Raw genomic sequence first — 18,635 nt, 5'->3', positions numbered from 1 at the left:
TTACCCACATATGCGGTCCTCTCCAAGGTTTCTCATAGTCATTCACATCGACGTCCCACTGGGGTGAGTTTTTCCTTGCCCTTATGTGGGCTATACCGAGGATGTCGTTGTGGCTTGTGCAGCCCTTTGAGACACTTGTGATTTAGGGCTGTATAAATAAACATTGATTGATTGATTTATATCTTAAATAAATCATTTTCCTACCTGCTAGCTGTGTCCGAAGCCGTCTGCATCCCTGGGAGAACAACCACGCACCACGATGCGACCCCGCCGTTACAGTAGGAAGCCAGCCCGAGTGAGGCCAGCGCATAGACTAAATAGCCCTCTGATTAGTGCCCGGGCAACAGGTGCGCGTCCCGAACACTAACCAGAGGCAGGTGAATGTAATCTGTCGACATGGCAACTGAAAACAAACAAAATCAAGAGGTGCTGAAAACACAAGTGACTAGAAAACATAAACAAACTATGATCCGGGCAGCGGATCATAACACAAACCATGAATTAGGAGACAGGAAACAGGATACCTAGGAAAACAGGAAACGAGGAACTAGAAGACAGCTCACAGCATACAGGAAACGGCTAACAGCTATCCGGATTCAGCATACAGATAGTAGCTACAGCTACAACGACAATACTCCAGTATACACTGGAGGGCAAGGCAGGTCTAAATAGCAACCGGCTGATTGACACCAGGTGTGGGCAGGTGCCAATCAGCCGCAGCTGAGGGGAGACAAGCAGGAAACTGAACAAAAATAAGAGCGCTGACAGGAAATAAAACAGAGGAAAAACTAAAGCATAACCAAACTGTCAGGGACAAGCCTGACACACGATGAGTCTGGTGTGTCTTGACCTTTGCGGCGGAGGCTCCACCGAACCCCTGAGACTGAAATCCCTAGGGTTCGATCGAACCCAGGTTAAGAACCACTGCTATAAAGGCAGCCATTACTGCGATGTGGCCCTCAATAAACACGAGTTTGACACCCCTGGTCTAAGCCCTATACTGTTTATTTACCTAAATCCGTGCAGATTTAGGCTTATTTTGAAAGGTTTAGAGGCAAATATAAAAGCAATCAAGAAGAAATGTTTAAAATGGGGTGGAGTGGATTTTGACACTCTTAAGAAAAATATTTTTCAAAAAGATTTAAATAATTTATTATCACCAAGAGGTTACTGTTAACCAGTGTTGGGACTAACGCGTTACAAAGTAACGCGTTACTGTAACGCCGTTAGTTTCGGCGGTAACTAGTAATCTAACGCGTTATTTTTTTATATTTAGTAACTCAGTTACCGTTACTACATGATGCGTTACTGCGTTATGTTACGTTACTTTTTATGTAGTATAAAGTGTGTTTTATCGGAGCGCTGCTCTGTCATTGTTCTGATTCTTCTTGTGTCACAAGCCGGAGAAGAGAGAGAGACATGCGCTCTGTGTGGGTGTGTCTGAGTGTGAGTGTGGGGAGCGAGGGAGGGGGGGGGGGGGCGTGTCTGATCATGGCGGAGCCAGAAGTCGAGTTTGCTAACATGGAGATATTTTCACTACTTTTCTTTTGTCGAGCACAAAGAAAATAACATTTTAGTTAAATGTAAATTGTGCTTTGGATCAAAGATGCCATCTACTGCCCAAAACAGCAATTCAAATCTGCTGAAACAAGCTACATAGCAACATGCTTCGACGAAGCTAGTAAAGAGAGACAGAGACTCTGATGCCATTTCACCTCCACCACCACCACCATTCACCGCTGAAGGTACACACTCTGTCAATCAATGTTCCCTCTAATTGTTCATGTGTGAGCAAATGCAAAAAGTCCCTGAGCATTGAGTGGAGTCCATGTGAGCAACTTTAGACGTGCACACTGTGGCTACACCAGCAGCACACCTGTCCCAAACCTCACTAAATAACAACTTACATCTCCATCCATCCATCCATTTTCTACCGCTTGTCCCTTTCGGGGTCGCTGGAGCCTATCTCAGCTGCATTCGGGCGGAAGGCAGGGTACACCCTGGACAAGTCCCCATCTCATCACAGGGCCAACACAGATAGACAGACAACATTCTCTTATTATTATAATCAAATGACAGCAGTCATTTCCATTTCTAATATAAGTGTTTAGGCCCACTTATAATGACAATAACAAAAAATATTGTTTTTCATGAACTGTGTACTTGTATTGTTTGTCTGGGTGGAGGTCCTGCTTTGGAAATAATTTGTACCCCTTTCAGACATTGCATTTAGTTCCCATTAAAACATTCACATGTTGCACAATGAGATGTAAGCAGGGGATCATGTGTACATTCCTGCAACTTCCTGTTTGTAAAAAATATATTTTTATTAGTATTTATTAAATATACTAACAGCATTTAATGATTAATATTTATAAATTAAGATTCCTAATAAATGACACTAGAATAAGCACACATTTGATTGGTAAATCATAGTGTAACGACCTGGAATGACACTTTATGTGTGGTGTTGGAGTTGTCCGACTTTTTGTGTGGCTGTAAACGCATCACTGGCTAAGTGCCATATGTGCAAGTGTTGGCGCAAGTGAGAGAGCGAGCGGCTGCTGTTGATATAACAAAGTTGCTTTTGGTCTGGTTTGTACTGCAGAAAATGACCAGTTTTGCTAGATATCATTTTTTTTACTAATGTTTTGGTGATGTGTTTATGGCCGACAGTAAAGAGTTTTGCTCAGTAAAGTGATGGATGGAATTCATGTCCTCAAAGCGTCTCGACAGACGTTACAATATTTGAACAATGATGACGAAAACGGTTTTCTCTGTTGTGTCCGTGTCGTGTTGAAAATTGTTATGCGCTTATTTTTTTATTTGATTTTGTGCATGGCATAGATTTGCCGTGCGCAGAGGACGCTTGAGCAGTGCGCAATTGCACATGCGCGCTCCTGAGAGGGAACGTTGCTGTCAATTCTCTTATATACTCTTTCATTCTAGACTTCTAGAGTGTTTGATTATCACATCACTCTAAATGTATGGACTATAAAGTTCACAAACATAAAGAGGGATCCTAGTGGGCCAGGCCAATCTTTCCTTATCTCTAAACTAAAACTGGGGAAATGTGTAGAGTGTTCTGGGCTTCAGACATGATTTTGTATCAGAATTACTTGAGGAAGAAAATGCCTGACTTTGTGTATGTAGTGTGTGCCTTTCTTGCTTTACAGCTATGCTGTTATTATGCTGTTTGTTACTTATGTATGTTATGTTGCAGCTATTTAAAATAGTTTTGTCAATTTGTTCTGGCCAGAAACAAATTGGCCTTTGTAACATATCTTTGTCTTTATGTGTTGTATGTAGACCACATGGCTTAGCAGAGTTGAGTGATGCAAATGCATGTCAAGTTGATCAACAGATTGTATTATTCTCCAGTGCAATAACAGTACTGAAATGAAGGCTAAAAGGGCATTAATTGGAGCTTTAAAAAAAAAGAAAAAAGAAGTAACTAAATAGTTACTTTTCACAGTAACGCATTACCTTTTGGTGTAAGTAACTGAGTTAGTAACTGAGTTACTTTTGAAATGAAGTAACTAGTAACTGTAACTAGTTACTGCTTTTCAGTAACTAACCCAACACTGCTGTTAACTCACTTCACTTGACACTTACGGTATTTACAAAAGAAAAGATTGGAGGCACATCATGTCTTTACATCTGTTGGGTGCACAAATTAAACATTAATCCGTGAAAGACAAAGTTGGACTTATACGTGTGTCGCTAAGTAACGTATTTGATTGTGTTGCGTTTTGACCAGTTGTTCCTCCCAGGGAATTCAAGTTGCTGGTCACTCCCAAGCTCTTTTGATGACACATAAAGCTGAGTAGAAGAACCACTAGAGACAGAATAGGTATTTTGTAATTTGATTTCCAAAGCCTTTGGAAATAAACGTGAGACCAAATCCCGTACAGAAGCGCTCACTCGCGCAGCTACAATGGTCTAATCCCAACATACGGAAAACTTCTCTTCTTGAACGTCTCTCTTGCCCCCACCCTCCTTGTCCCTCTTACTCCACAGCTGGGCACAGGAGAAGATAAGAAAAAGGATTTATTGCTACTCCCCCTCTCTCTCACCTCACCCCAGGTCCCTTTTGTTTATTATCTAAAGTCGGTTTTAGACAAGAAGCAGAGAAGATCTCCCCCTTCACATTCTTAAAAGTTGGCACACAGTACTTGCAGACAACCAAAAGATAACAAATAAAGAACACTAGCTGTTTTGTAATATGACTATGAAAATAAAGAAGTAACACACAAATATGGATATATGTAATTATCTGCCTCCGTCAATTGACATAACGAGTGCTGTGCTGCTGTGATCGTGACGCTAATGAGAATAATTATATTTGTTTGCAGTTGATTTCCTGCTACAAATATTAGTCTCATCTACAATTCATGTCTGCAGTTGTTTTTATGCTGTGAAATTCATATTTTGTCTCATTATTTAGTTATAGATGTCCCTGTTGTTCAGCAATGTTTGCTAGCAATATCAAGATTCAGGATATGCTGTTGAGCCTACCAGAGATGTATTAATGTACTTTATTAATACTGTTAAGGATATTTCTTGATGCTAACAAATATCACCAAAGACGCTATAATGTGGTCATTCCACAAGATGATGAAAGTCATATTGCACTTGCATATTGCACTTACGTGTTTTGATGCGTTCTAATAGAATGTTATGATCGACGGTATCGAAAGCAGCGCTAAGATCAAGTAGCAGCAGCATGGATGACGCATCAGCATCCATAGTTAGTAATAGGTCATTAGGCAATTTTGTGAGGGCGGTGTCTGTAGAGTGATTTGCCCTGAAACCAGACTGAAAGGGTTAACAGAGATTGTTAGACGCTAAGTGTTCATTTAGCTGCTGTAAAACAATTTTTTCCAGGATTTTCAAGATAAAGGGAAGGTGGGACACCGGCCCGTAGTTTGCTATGAGGTCAGGATCGAGGTTAGGTCTTTTGAGAAGACGAATAACCGCTTTTTTGAATGCTAGGGGAACAGTGCCAGAGGAAAATGATAAGTTAATAATTATTAGCACTGATGGATCTAATATTACAAACAGCTCCTTGATAAGTTTCCCAGGAAGTGGGTCAAACATGTTGTTTGTTTTGTCCCATTTACTAGTCGCGGGACTTTTTCTAATGTTATTTCTTCAAAAAGAGAGAGATTATTTTGGAGGGCAATATCCATCGTACATACATTCGTATCTGTGTGAGTAAAACCCAGTTGGAGCTGGGACGAGTTATCTTTAATCTCCTTTCTAATGAGTTCAATTTTCTTATTAAAGAAATTCAAAAAGTCATCAGCTGTGTGGATGGAGCTACTGGGAGGAGTCCCTTGTTGGATTAGCGATGCTACTGTACTAAACAAATATTTAGGATCATTTTTATTGAGGCAGATGAGATTGAAGTAGTAATTAGTTTTAGCTAAAGTAAGCGTGTGTTTAAAGGTTTATTAAACTTTCACTCCATGCTTGATGGAAAACCTCAAGTTTAGTCGCACGTTCCAGCTTTCTACATGATAGTTTAAGAGCACTGGTTTCTTCTGTAAACCAGGGGGTACGCCTCTTAGGGGCCTTTTTTAGCTTTAGGCCATCGTTAAAGTTCGAAGTGAGGTTATCGATAGAGCCCACATAATTTGGGAATGGTGCCATTACTGAAAGCAGTAGGTCAGCAAGAGTCATAGTTGTGACAGTATTAATGTTGCGGCTGCAAAAGCAGTGGTTATTAGTAGCTTGTTGACAATGAGTCAGAACTTCAAATTTTATAAGGTAATGATCCGTCATTACTTTAGTGTACGGGAATACCATAACTTTGAAGGTGGTGACACCCCGGACAAGGACTAGGTCTATTGAATTACCACTGCGATGCCTGGGTTCATTTATTATTTGTGTTAGACCACAGATATCAATTATGGTCTGGAACGCCACGTACGGAAAGTCTGAAGGGGTATTCATATGGATATTAAAATCCCCTCATTATAATTATATTATCTGCGTGCATCACTAGATCTGCGACAAACTCTGAAAATTCACTGATAACGTCTGAATAGGGCCCAGGCGGGTGATAGATAACAGCCAGATATAGAGGAAGCAGTGTGACAGACATCAATCAAACTATTACTTAGGTTAGGGGTAAGATTAAGGTATTCATTATATATTAGTACCCCTACGCCCCTTTTATGGGAACGGGCAATACGTGCCCTCGTACAGTTAGGAGGAGATGCCTCGTTAAGCGGGAAAAATTCAACTGGTTTAGCCAGGTTTGGGAAGACCAATGACGTTAAGATTGTTGTCTCTAATGACCTCACTACCTAATAACGTTTGTACTGATATTAATAATGTTACGTTTATTTTGTGTTGTGCGCCTTAAATAATTTTGATGACATCTAAGAATTGATATGGTGGGGATCTTGAGATTGTTTGCTTGGTGCTGCGACAGATTGAACGCCTTATAATTTGCCACCTCAGTAGAATGCATGTTAACCTCTGGCACAGTCACTAAAGAAAAAAACACTGAGTTTTGTATTATTCTACGAGAAATGCTATGTGTGCAGGAATTTTCCAGCCTGGTTAGTTCTAGCATAAATGACTCCTCATCTGGACTAACAGACATTGTGATTTCCTGTGTCCGAGCTTGCTCTAGTGTAGTTAGTCAAGTTTGACTCAAGTAGTGGTCTATATTTCTGGAGAGTGAAGGCCGTTTCTCCTCGGCAAGCCCGGTTTGCCCCAGAAAGAGGGCCAATTATCTAGCTAGCTAGCTGAGATAGGGGCGGTGAGACAGAGAGTGCGTGCTTTGCAAGTTTGATAATACTACTAAATATGTTTGAGAAGGAATAAAGAAAGCTGTAAAACAATTAGAAGCACACAGATAGATAGTACTTAGCTTTTTTGCGGCAGCACCGATCATCAGACTTTCCCAGACGTGACGTGACGATCTCACTCATTTGCGCGGAGTGGATATCGGCCAAGAGCTATTGGGCAGCCTGGGACAGAGTTGGCTCTCTTGGTTGCCTTGTTTGGACTGTTACTGTTTCACACACATACATACATATATACGCATATACATGCATATATACACACATATACAGGTATATGTAAACAGACATATATATATATATATATATATATATGTATATATAAATATACACACACACACACACACACACACACACACACACACACACACACACACACGAACACTAGTACAAAAACAAAAAATTATGTCTGATAGAATGCTAAAAATGTTATGACAGACCACCTCAAAAATGGAATAAAAATTGCTTTTTACTGAATGAGACACTCAGAATGTACATGAAAATAAAGAATGTGGGATTTACAGTATTAACTATAAAGGATAAAACACTGAATATTAACAACATACAAACGTCACTCCTTTTTTACTTCTCACACCACCTCCTTGATCGACATATTTTACAATAAACCAAAACGCAACAAAAATGCAACAAACACTGAAATATGAACGCAAAGGGTAAAAAAACACTTACAATCTGATGTAATATCACTGTTCAGCAGAACTTTGTTGTAAAAAATCTGCTTCCGCATCTGTCCCTGCCATCCGCCGTTCAGGCTGATCGCTCTGGAAACACTAAGTGTAAACAAACCCCGCCCACACTGCTTGATGCAGAGTCTGAGCTGCTGTGATGTATATTACCGTATTCAATTATAAATCATGCAAAAGTGCAGATTCCAACCCTTGAAATACTTTGTATAGTTCAAGACTGACGGTATTTTGAAAACAGCATTGCACATCATAATGGCGGCCACAGTTTCGATGTTAAAGGTCCAAAAAAAATATTTGGTTAAGTCCGGCGGGCCAGATTGAAAATCTTAATGGGCTGTATGCGGCCAGTGGGCTGTATTTTGCTCAGAGGTCTGTTGTAGATTATCATTTGTCCCAAAGTAGTCTTTATTGGCTCTCATGAAGATTAGTAGTAGTTATTGTTGAAGGAAATAGCAACGATTGTGATGCGTCTGTGAAATTAATGCGCCACCAAAATGTTCCGGTAATGATTAAAACGTCCAAAATAGATAAATATGACATGTTATTATGATTGTGCCTGTTACTACATTACATATACACATTTATTTACAAGTTAGAATTTATAAAAAAATAACGTGTTCTTGTTTCAGATGATAGGCACAAAAAAAAAGTGTAGTTCCCCTTCAAAGAATCTTGGAAAATCTTCATTAAAAACATTGTATTTTTTAACATGGCAAATATTTATTTATTTTTAACCAGTACCTAAAAGATAGACAGTATTTTGTAATTTATAACAAAAAGGTGGGCTGGCTGGTTGCCCACAGGGTCCAAACAGACGTATGGTCCAGATCTGGAATAAAGTCCAGACTTTAGAGAAGAACTGCAGTAGACCATTAGTGACTCTGCAGGAGTACATTCAATGAAAACTCCCAAAAAGGAAGTTATTCTCCTGTGTGTGTTCTCATGTGTATTTGCATACTGCGTTTGTCAGAGTATCTTTTACCACACACTGAACAATTGAAAGGTTTTTTTTCCTGTGTGTGTCCCCATGTGTCTTTGCATATTACGTTTGTGAGATAATATTTTACCGCACACTGAACAACTGAAAGTTTTTTCTCCTGTGTGCGTTCTCATGTGTGACAGCATCGTTCCCTTTTGAGAAAACTTTTTGCCACAGTTTGAGCAAATGAAAGGTTTTTCTCCGGTGTGTGTTCGCATGTGTCGAAACAAATTAGAGTTTGTAACAAAGCCTCTGGCACAAACTGAACAAATGAAAGGTTTTTCTCCTGTATGTGTTTTCATGTGTCTTTGCATTTTGCGTTTATCAGAGTATCTTTGACCACAAACTGAACAACTGAAAGGTTTTTCTCCTGTGTGTGTTCTCATATGTGACAGCATTGTTCCCCTCCGAGAAAAACTTTTGCCACAGTTTGAGCAAATGAAAGGTTTTTCTCCTGTGTGTGTCCGCATGTGTGACAGCATCATTCCCTTTCCAGTAAACCTTTTGCGACATACTGAACAACTGAAAGGTTTTTCTCCTGTGTGTGTTCTCATATGTGACAGCAACATTCCCCTTTGAGAAAACCTTTTGCCACAGTTTGAGCAAATGAAAGGTTTTTCACCAGTGTGGCTCCGCATGTGTCGAGTCAAATCACAGTTTGTAACAAAGCCTTTAGCACAAACTGAACAACTGAAAGGTTTTTCTCCTGTATGTGTTCTCATGTGTCTTTGCATATTACTTTTATCAGAGAATATTTTACCGCAAACTGAACAAATGAAAGGTTTTTCTCCTGTATGCGTTCTCATGTGTCTTTGCATTTTATATTCGTGAATTAATATTTTACCGCAAACTGAACAACTGAAAGGTTTTTCACCTGTATGTTTTCTCATATGTGACAGCATCCTTCTCCACTGAGAAAACCTTTTGCCACAGTTCGAGCCAAATAAATGTTTTTCTCCCATGTGTGTCCGCATGTGTTTAGTCATATCAGAGTTTCTCACAAACCCTTTTGCACAAATTGAACAAGTTAAAGTTTTTTTTCGTGTGTGTGTTTGTATATGTATCTGCAGATTACATTTTAGGGAGAATATTTTACCGCAAATGGAACAACTGAAAGGTTTTTTCCCTATGTGTGTTTTCATGTGTGATTCCATATTTACATTAACGTGTGACGTTGAGTCGTCACTATCTGATAGTGGAGCTAAGAGGTTGTCTGCTTGTGATCCTCCACTGTGGTCTCCATCATCTTCTGTTGTCATGTGTTGTGGTGAGCTGCTGCTTGGAGGCTCCACTTCTCTCTTCTCCTCACTTGGACTGTGATGAAGCTGTGAGGACTCAGGTGGTTTGTCTTCATGGTCTTCAGTCTTCACGGAGACAACATTCAGTGGAAACTTGGTGAGATCAGCCTCTTCTTGCCCTAGAAGACAAGCTTGCTCCTGGGTGATCCAGAATTCCTCCTCTTCCTTTTTAATGTGGGGGGGTTGTGGTTCCTCCAGCTTCGAAGGGGAGCTCACCTCCAGCAAAAGAGAGACAGGTTCTGCTTGATGAACAATCAGCTGCTGGACATCTGCAGGGTAAATAAAGTAAAATATTTTGAAATATGATGATAGTTTAAAACCATTTTTTATCACCAAGGTGATATTTCAAAAACAATTAATTGAACTATTTTAGTACATTAGATGTCTTGGCTCTTGTGGTTTGAGGACACCAAACTTAAGAAGTTATTTGTCCTCATGCTGAACAGCAGTTTGCTGCATTGACGTCGAATCCGGCTCATCGAATATGCGTGATGGTCACGCCAGCGTCTGTTTTCAATGGGTACTTGGGGCCATTCAGCCTTGCCCTATGCTTGCGTTGTTTTCCGCTGTACAAACCGTTTTCAATCGCAAAAAAGGATAACATTTTCTTCAGAGTTACTTGACAGATGATCAGGAAGGGCGAAAGAGTGCAAGATTTAATGAAAGACGACAAGAAAAGTAGCACGCACTCCAGTCCAAAGGAGCAGAGTCGAAGAACGCACAAATTTGCAGTGACCACCTCGTTAAAACTTTGTTTGATATACTGTTTATATATATAAATATTAAGATATATTTACATACATACATACATACATACAATTATACACACATACATACATACATATATGTGTATATATATGGAAATATGTATATATGGTTATATATACATATGTATGTATGTATGTATACATATATATACATACATATATATATTATATACATATATAAATATATATATGCATAAATAAATATATATATATATATATATATATATATATATATACACACATATATATGTATGTATGTATATATATATATATATATATATATATATATACATATATATATACACATACATACATATGTATATATAAACATATATATATATATATATATATACATATTTCCATATATATATATATATACACACATACATATATATACATATTTCCATATATATATATACACACATACATATATATATATATATATATATATATATATACACATACATATATACATATATATATATATACACACACACACACACACACACACACACACACACACACACACACACACAATAGGGTTGTACAGTATACCAGTATTAGTATGGTACCGCGATATTAATGAACCATATTCGGTACTATACCCCATTTGAAAAGTACTAATAGAATGGAAATAGTCATAATAGAATGGAAAATTACAATATGTTACTGCATAATTCAGCAGCTAAATTAGGAGCCTTTGTTTGCTTACTTACTACTAAAAGACAAGTTGTCTTTTATGTTCACTATTTTATTTAAGGAAAAACTTGCAATAACAAATGGATGTTTAATGTACCGTAAGATTTTTTGTTCAAATAAAGCCAATAATGCAATTTTTCGTGGTCCCCTTTATATAGAAAAGTACAGGAAAGTACTGAAAAGTATCGAAATAATTTTGGTATCGGCAGGGGCGCCGAAAAGGGGGGGTAAAGGAGACGGATTCTAGGGGCCCATGATGGAGGAGGCCCAGAGAGGCCCCTAATGATGATGAAATTATAATACAGAAAAAATAATGACACTGTGTTGGGGGCCCTGTAAAGATTCTTTTCATGGGGCCCAAAATCCCTAGCGGCGTCCCTGGGTATCGGTACCAAAATATTGGTCTCGGGACAACACTAATACATACATGTATATATATATACATATACATATATTAAAGTTAAAGTTCCACTGATAGTCACACACACACTATGTGAAATTACCCTCTTCGACCCATCCCCTTGTTCCACCCACTGGGAGGTGAGGGGAGCAGTGAGCAGCAGCGGTGGCATTTTGGTGATTTAACCCCCAATTCCAACTCTTGAAGCTGAGTGCCAAGCAGGGAGGAAATGGGTCCCATTTTTATAGTTTTTGGTATGGCTCGGTTCGAACTCATGACCGACCGATCTCAGGGCGGACAATATAACCACAAGGCCACTGAGCAGGCTATGTCTATATACATACAGTCGTGATCAAAAGTTTACATACACTTATAAAGAACATAATGTCATGGCTGTCTTGACTTTCCGATCATTTCTACAACTCTTATTTTTGTGTGATAGAGTGATTGGAGCACATACTTGTTGGTTACAAAAAACATTCATGAAGTTTGGTTCTTTTATGAATTTATTATGGGTCTACTGAAAATGTGACCAAATGTGCTGGGTCAAAAGTATACATACAGCAATGTTAATATTTGGTTACATGTCCCTTGGCAAGTTTCACTGCAATAAGGCGCTTTTGGTAGCCATCCACAAGCTTCTGGTTGAATTTTTGACCACTCTTCTTGACAAAATTGGTGCAGTTCAGCTAAATGTGTTGGTTTTCTGACATGGACTTGTTTCTTCAGCATTGTCCACACGTTTTAGTCAGGGCTTTGGGAAGGCCATTCTAAAAGCTTAATTCGAGCCCGATTTAGCCATTCCTTTACCACTTTTGACGTGTGTTTGGGGTCATTGTCCTGTTGGAACACCCAACTGCGCCCAAGACCCAACCTCCGGGCTGATGATTTCAGGTTGTCCTGAAGAATTAAGAGGTAATCCTACTTTTTCATTGTCCCATCTACTCTCTGTAAAGCACCAGTTCCATTGGCAGCAAAAGGTCCAGCCAGAGCCCTGGCTGAATGAGCATGTATCAGACACTGGTCTCTGTGAACAGATTCTTGCTCATTTGCGTGGACTGGACATTGGCTGAGAGCTAGTGGGCAGCCTAGAACGGAGTCGGCTCTCTTGGTTGCTTTGTTTGGGCTATTCCTGTTTCTGGCCGTGTTGCCCCCCTCTCCAGCAGACAATGGTGTGGAACACCGCAGAGGCCAGCGCGGTGTATGTGGGTGTTGAAATTATGTTTTATTTTTGTTATCTTGTTTGTCTATGCATGGTGCAATTGTATGTGCACCATATGTATTATTTATTGCTAATTTTTGGGGTTTTTGGTTGTTTAACTTTTGTAGCTATATGTAGAAATGGCTCTGCTGAGGTGGCAGCATCAGCTCTGTAGGGTTTTTTTTGTCTTTAATGTCCTTTGTGTGTATAATTTAATGTTTCCCTCTTGTTTTCATGAGTTATTGTCTTTTTTTTTAGGACTTAGTGTATCTGCACTGCAACCACATATTTTACCCATTGTGGGATGAATAAAGTTTATCGTATCCTATGCAGTATATCTTATAAATTGTTTGCCAAAAAGCACAGAAACAAAAACTGATAAACAACAATTACACAGCTGTGATGGAAATTGTTCATTACCATCAAATACATTACTTATCTTACTTTTCGAGACTCGAATAGGGATGTCACAATTACGGGTGTTAATGATAAACCGTGGTAAAACTCCTGGCAGTTAGTATTCTTTGTGTATATTCACCACTAAACCTTAAAATATGCTGACATCTGCGCTGTAAATAAACAGTAGCCATATTGAAGGTTTGCCTTCATTTAACCATATCAGGTAGGTAAGATTTTATGGAATTTCTGTGTTCAAAAACAAGTATATCACCAAAGTGAGAAAGAAAGTTGGACTCTGGATGAAAAACTGTGACAGACATTGTATTAGATGATATCTGGATGTTCTGCTTACTTTGACTGTGATGAAGCTGTAAGGACTCAGGTGGTTTGTCTTCATGGTCTTCAGTCTTCACAGAGACAACAGTCAGTGGAAACTTGGTGAGATCAGCCTCCTCCTGCCCGAGAAGACACTCTCTTTCCTCTTCTTTAAATTGGGGGGGCTGTGGATCCTCCTGTTCCTCATTTACATGAGGGTTCTGTGGGTGCTTTTCTTCATCATTAAATTGAGGAGCATGTGGATTTTTATCTTCCTGTTTAAGGGGGGGTGTCTGTGGATCCTCCTGGTCATGGGGCTTAGGGGGACTTTCTTCCTGACGTCCAATCAGTTGCTGGACATCTGCAAGAGACAAACAAAACCAACACATTTTAACTCAGACGTGTAGACTATTATACAGTACATGAAATATGAATATTTTACAAGTGGACAATGTGTTGGAAAATGTCTATGAATATTCTCATTCATCAGGTCATCGTCATCTCAGGCCATTGATCGCAACTGGACTGTTTGGTTTGTCTTAGAAGACATTTCTCCACTCATCTGAGTAGGCTTCATCAGTTCGTGCTCATTTACTTAGATTGGCAGGTTGGTGTTCCTGGCTAACATCTTTGTAATAATGTTTACCGTATTTTTCGGACTATAAGTCGCAGTTTTTTTCATAGTTTGGCCGGGCTCCAGAGCGACTTATATGTTTTTTTCCTTCTTTATTATGCATTTTCGGCAGGTGCGACTTATACTCCGGTGCGACTTATACTCCGAAAAATACGGTACCTATAAAAACACCATTGTTAAAGGTCAATTATTTCCATGTTGCTGCTGACGTTTAAACGTGGTGCATTTTCACACAGCAGATTTTTTTGTACAAAGCAAACTATAACCTGCTACCCAAGAATGTACAACAATTATTCTCAATAAAAGAGGGGAAATATGAACTTAAAGAGAAAAATCTAACTTAAAACATGTGTTTGCACGTACAACACTTAAAACATGTAGTATATCAGTATGTGGAATTCAGTTATGGAATGGATTAAGCAAAGAAATCAAACACTTGATGAATAGGATGCAGTTTAGAGAAATGTTCGAACTAAAAAAGTTTAAAAAGTACAAAGAAGACAAATTCTGATTAACAAAGTTTTCCTTCTTCCTGCTCCTTTTTGGACATGGATAGAACAATATAAATATCTAGAATATGTGATGTATTGTAACTACATGTTCAAAATAAACTTAAACCAGGGGTCGGCAACCAAAAACGTTGAAAGAGCCATATTGGACTAAAAAAACAATAAACAAATCTGCCGTATTTAAGTCTTATAATGAAGGCAACACGTGATATAAGTTAAAGTATCAATGATAGTCACACACACACGAGGTGTGGCGAAATTATTCTCTGCATTTGACCCATCACCCTTGATCACCCCCTGGGAGGTGAGGGGAGCAGTGAGCAGCAGCGGTGGCCGCGCCCGGGAATCATTTTTGGTGATTTAACCCCCAATTCCAACCCTTGATGCTTAGTGCCAAGCAGGGAGGTAATGGGTCCCATTTTTATAGTCTTTGGCATGACTCGGCCGGGGTTTGAACTCACAACCTATATAAGTGTCTATATTAGCTATAATAGCCTACTATCAAAATGACTATGTCGCAAACCTTTGTTGACAGAAATGTTGAAATTTAATGTTTATTCTACACATTTTTACAACATTAGAAACCATTTGTAAATCCATACTGCCAACCCTCCCGGATTTTCCGGGAGACTCACGAAATTCAGCGCCTCTCCCGAAAACCTCTTGGAAGAAAATTTCTCCCGAAAATCTCTCGGATTTCAGCCGGAGCTGGAGGCCACGCCCCCTCCAGCTCCATAAGGACCTGAGTCCAGTGTGCGCACACAAGGAGACGAAGCAGAAGAACGAGGCCGTAGTCGAAGAGCGCAGGGGAGACACTTCTCCAGGGCCGATGTATGCTCGGGGCAACACCCTTCACCTTACCCGGCAGTGGGTCTCCACAGCGGACGACTTTAGGGTGAATGATGAGTCCAGCGATTAGTTGCAAATCTTGCTTTATTGACTGCTTGCACACAGCCAATCCAACACAAAACCAACTAGTCCCTCCCAGCACTCACGCTACCGCTCCCTCTCTTCTCTCGCCCACACACTCACTGACGTCACTCATCTCACATGCTGTCACCTATTAAAGGGCCACACACACACATACTGTACTGTCATAACACACAGTACAGTTAGTAGAACAACTGTGTATTCATTACTGTGTATTTGATAGGTGCCATTGTCCCGGAATTGTATTGCATTGTACTTTCAAGTACAACAATGAGTAGATGAGTGTTATGTGTGTGCATATGTATAAATAAATGAACACTGAAATTCAAGTATTCCTTTTATTTATATATATATAATAAAATAAATAAATATATATATAGCTAGAATTCACTGAAAGTCAAGTATTTCATACACACACATATATATATACACAGTATATATATATGAAATACTGGAGTTGGTGAATTCTAGCTGTAAATATACTCCTCCCCTCTTAACCACGCTCCCAAGCACGCCCCCCGCCCCACCCCCGACCACGCCCCCAACCCCCACCTCCCGAAATCGGAAGTCTCAAGGTTGGCAAGTATGGTAAATCAGAGGCTACTCAGGTGAGATAACTCCTGGAAATTACTGGCTTTTTAATGGCCAAAGGTATAGATGTGTGTGTCCAAGTTAAAGGAAACGACAGGCTGTCTTCTTTTAATACATTTATTACAATCTAAAAGTAAAGGATATTAAATGAGCTCAAATATACCTATAAATGAGGCATAATGATGCAGATGATACAGCTAGCCTAAATAGCATGTTAGGATTGATTAACTTGACACAAGCACTGACCAAATATGGCTGATTAGCACTCGAACAAGTCAACAGCATCAACAAAGCTCACCTTTGTGCATTCACGCGCAGTATGAAACTTTTGGTGGACAAAATGAGACAAAGAAGGAGTGGAAGATTTTACATGTAAACAAACAGTTGCGTCACAGTCCACACTATGGTGAGTTCAAGAACCGCCAAAATTAGTAGGACAAAACGATGTTCACCAAATACTGTCATCGGTGAGGCATACACACAAACATATTAAACACTGGGCTTTTTAACAATTGGAAAGGTTTGTGTCATGTTTGTCCTCAAACAAAAAACCTACTACAACAAAAAAATGATTTCCCCCTTTTTCCATTCTAAACCAACCAACTTCTTAACAACGTTATTCCAAGTGTCCTTTCATGTTACTGATGAAATATTAAGTTAGTGAAAATGTGAGAGTAAGAAGTCGACAAACCTGTTCTGTGTATCAAAACTTGATGTTTCTGGAAAACAACGTCAAGTTGACGTTGCCGCTCGTTCTCCTCTTTTGTTCGAGAAAGTTCCTCTTCGTACTTTACTATCGTTCTTTCGCACATTTTCACAAAATCCTAACACTTCACACTCACTTTGGACTCTGCTGAGCGATGATGTTGATAACTTCCGCGTCTCTTTTGATAGCAGCTAGCAAGCTAAGCTAACAGGCAAGCTAAGCTAAGCTAGCCTGACAAGCTTCAAAGTCCACAGAGAAGAGTCGAGTTTATCTTTAAACAAATAATGGACAAAGTGGAGATTGTCACACGATAGACGAATTAGTGCACACGTAAAAATGAAATATTAACGCATGTTGAAAGACCATACTGCTTTGTTACGTGTCACGACGCGATCTGTTCAGGAAGACACAGTCGGGTCCACGCATGCGCGATGACTACGTCACTTCCGTCAATTTAATGTAAACAAGGTAGTGAAAAAAAAGATTGATTTATGTACGGTTTCAAAATAAATAATAGATTTTGTAAGGTTTCAAAATAAATACTGTATTCCTTAAGCAACGTGTATTATCTTGTGTATGTACTCTTTTATATGATATTTAAATATAGATTACAAAAAGAAAACCATGGTAAATCAGGCGTGCACGAAAATAACTGCCAGAAGTGACGTAGTAGACCGATTATGTCTTCCGGTGCCTGAAGAAACAATAAAACACACATTTATTTTATCTGTAAAAACTTTTGAGCATCAGCATCTTATGGAACATTGAAGTTTCAGCCGCAAAATCGCAGCAGTTTAATGTTGGCGACAGAAGCAAGCATTGGTTTCCTGGAAATTTCAGATGGTTTCTAATAATTTATCAGATAAAATAGAAACAAGTACATCCTGGAAAAAATATGCAAAGTACCATTTAAGGTTTCTGTGTCATTTTATATATATATATATATATATATATATATATATATATATATATATATATATATATATATATATATATATATATATATATATACATATATATATATACATATATATATGTATATATACACATACATATATATATATATATATATATATATATATATATGTATATATACACATACATATATATATATATATACGCAGACATATATGTATATATATATATATATACATATACATACATATATACATATTTATATATACATATATATATGTATTTATATACATATATATGTACATATTTATATATACATACATATATATATGTATTTATATATATATATATATATATATATATATATATATATATATATATATATATATATATACATATATACATATATATGTACATATTTATATATACATACATATATATATGAAAAAGTAAACATAAAAGTGGACCATATTACATACCTATATTGTCGAGGTCGATCACAGCTTTGGCCGCAAGGTGGTCGGTCGGTGCCTGTCATGGCGGTAATTCCAGAACCCGCTGTGAGGGATACCGTCAAGCTGAAGAAAGAGTCCTATCATGACCATTGCTCATGGGACTGAGGAGGCAGCGGACAGGTACCGACAGGCCAAGCGGTGTGTGGTTTCGACGATCACGGAGGCAAAAACTCAGACATGGGAGGAGTTCAGGGAAGCCATGGAAAACGACTTCCGGACGGCCTCGAAGCGATTCTGGACCACCATTCGTCG

General features: G+C 38.7%; 1 protein-coding gene across 1 annotated transcript in view; it reads right to left on the bottom strand.

Annotated features, from left to right (window-relative positions):
• Window positions 1-7,308: 7,308 nt before the first annotated feature.
• The window catches only part of LOC133613400 (uncharacterized), a 30,563-nt gene continuing 19,236 nt past the window's right edge, over window positions 7,309-18,635 (bottom strand). The window contains exons 4-5 of the mRNA XM_061970922.2: window positions 13,621-13,944; window positions 7,309-10,071 (exon numbers count right to left, since the gene is read on the bottom strand). Of these exons, the coding sequence (XP_061826906.2) occupies window positions 8,504-10,071; window positions 13,621-13,944 (1,892 nt within the window). The 3' untranslated portion in view covers window positions 7,309-8,503. The remainder of the gene's footprint in view (window positions 10,072-13,620; window positions 13,945-18,635) is intronic.

Source organism: Nerophis lumbriciformis, linkage group LG13, assembly GCF_033978685.3.
Source record: "Nerophis lumbriciformis linkage group LG13, RoL_Nlum_v2.1, whole genome shotgun sequence".
Lineage (NCBI taxonomy): Eukaryota > Metazoa > Chordata > Actinopteri > Syngnathiformes > Syngnathidae > Nerophis > Nerophis lumbriciformis.
Note: the sequence above shows the minus strand (reverse complement) of the source record. Positions and strands in the feature narration are given on the sequence as shown.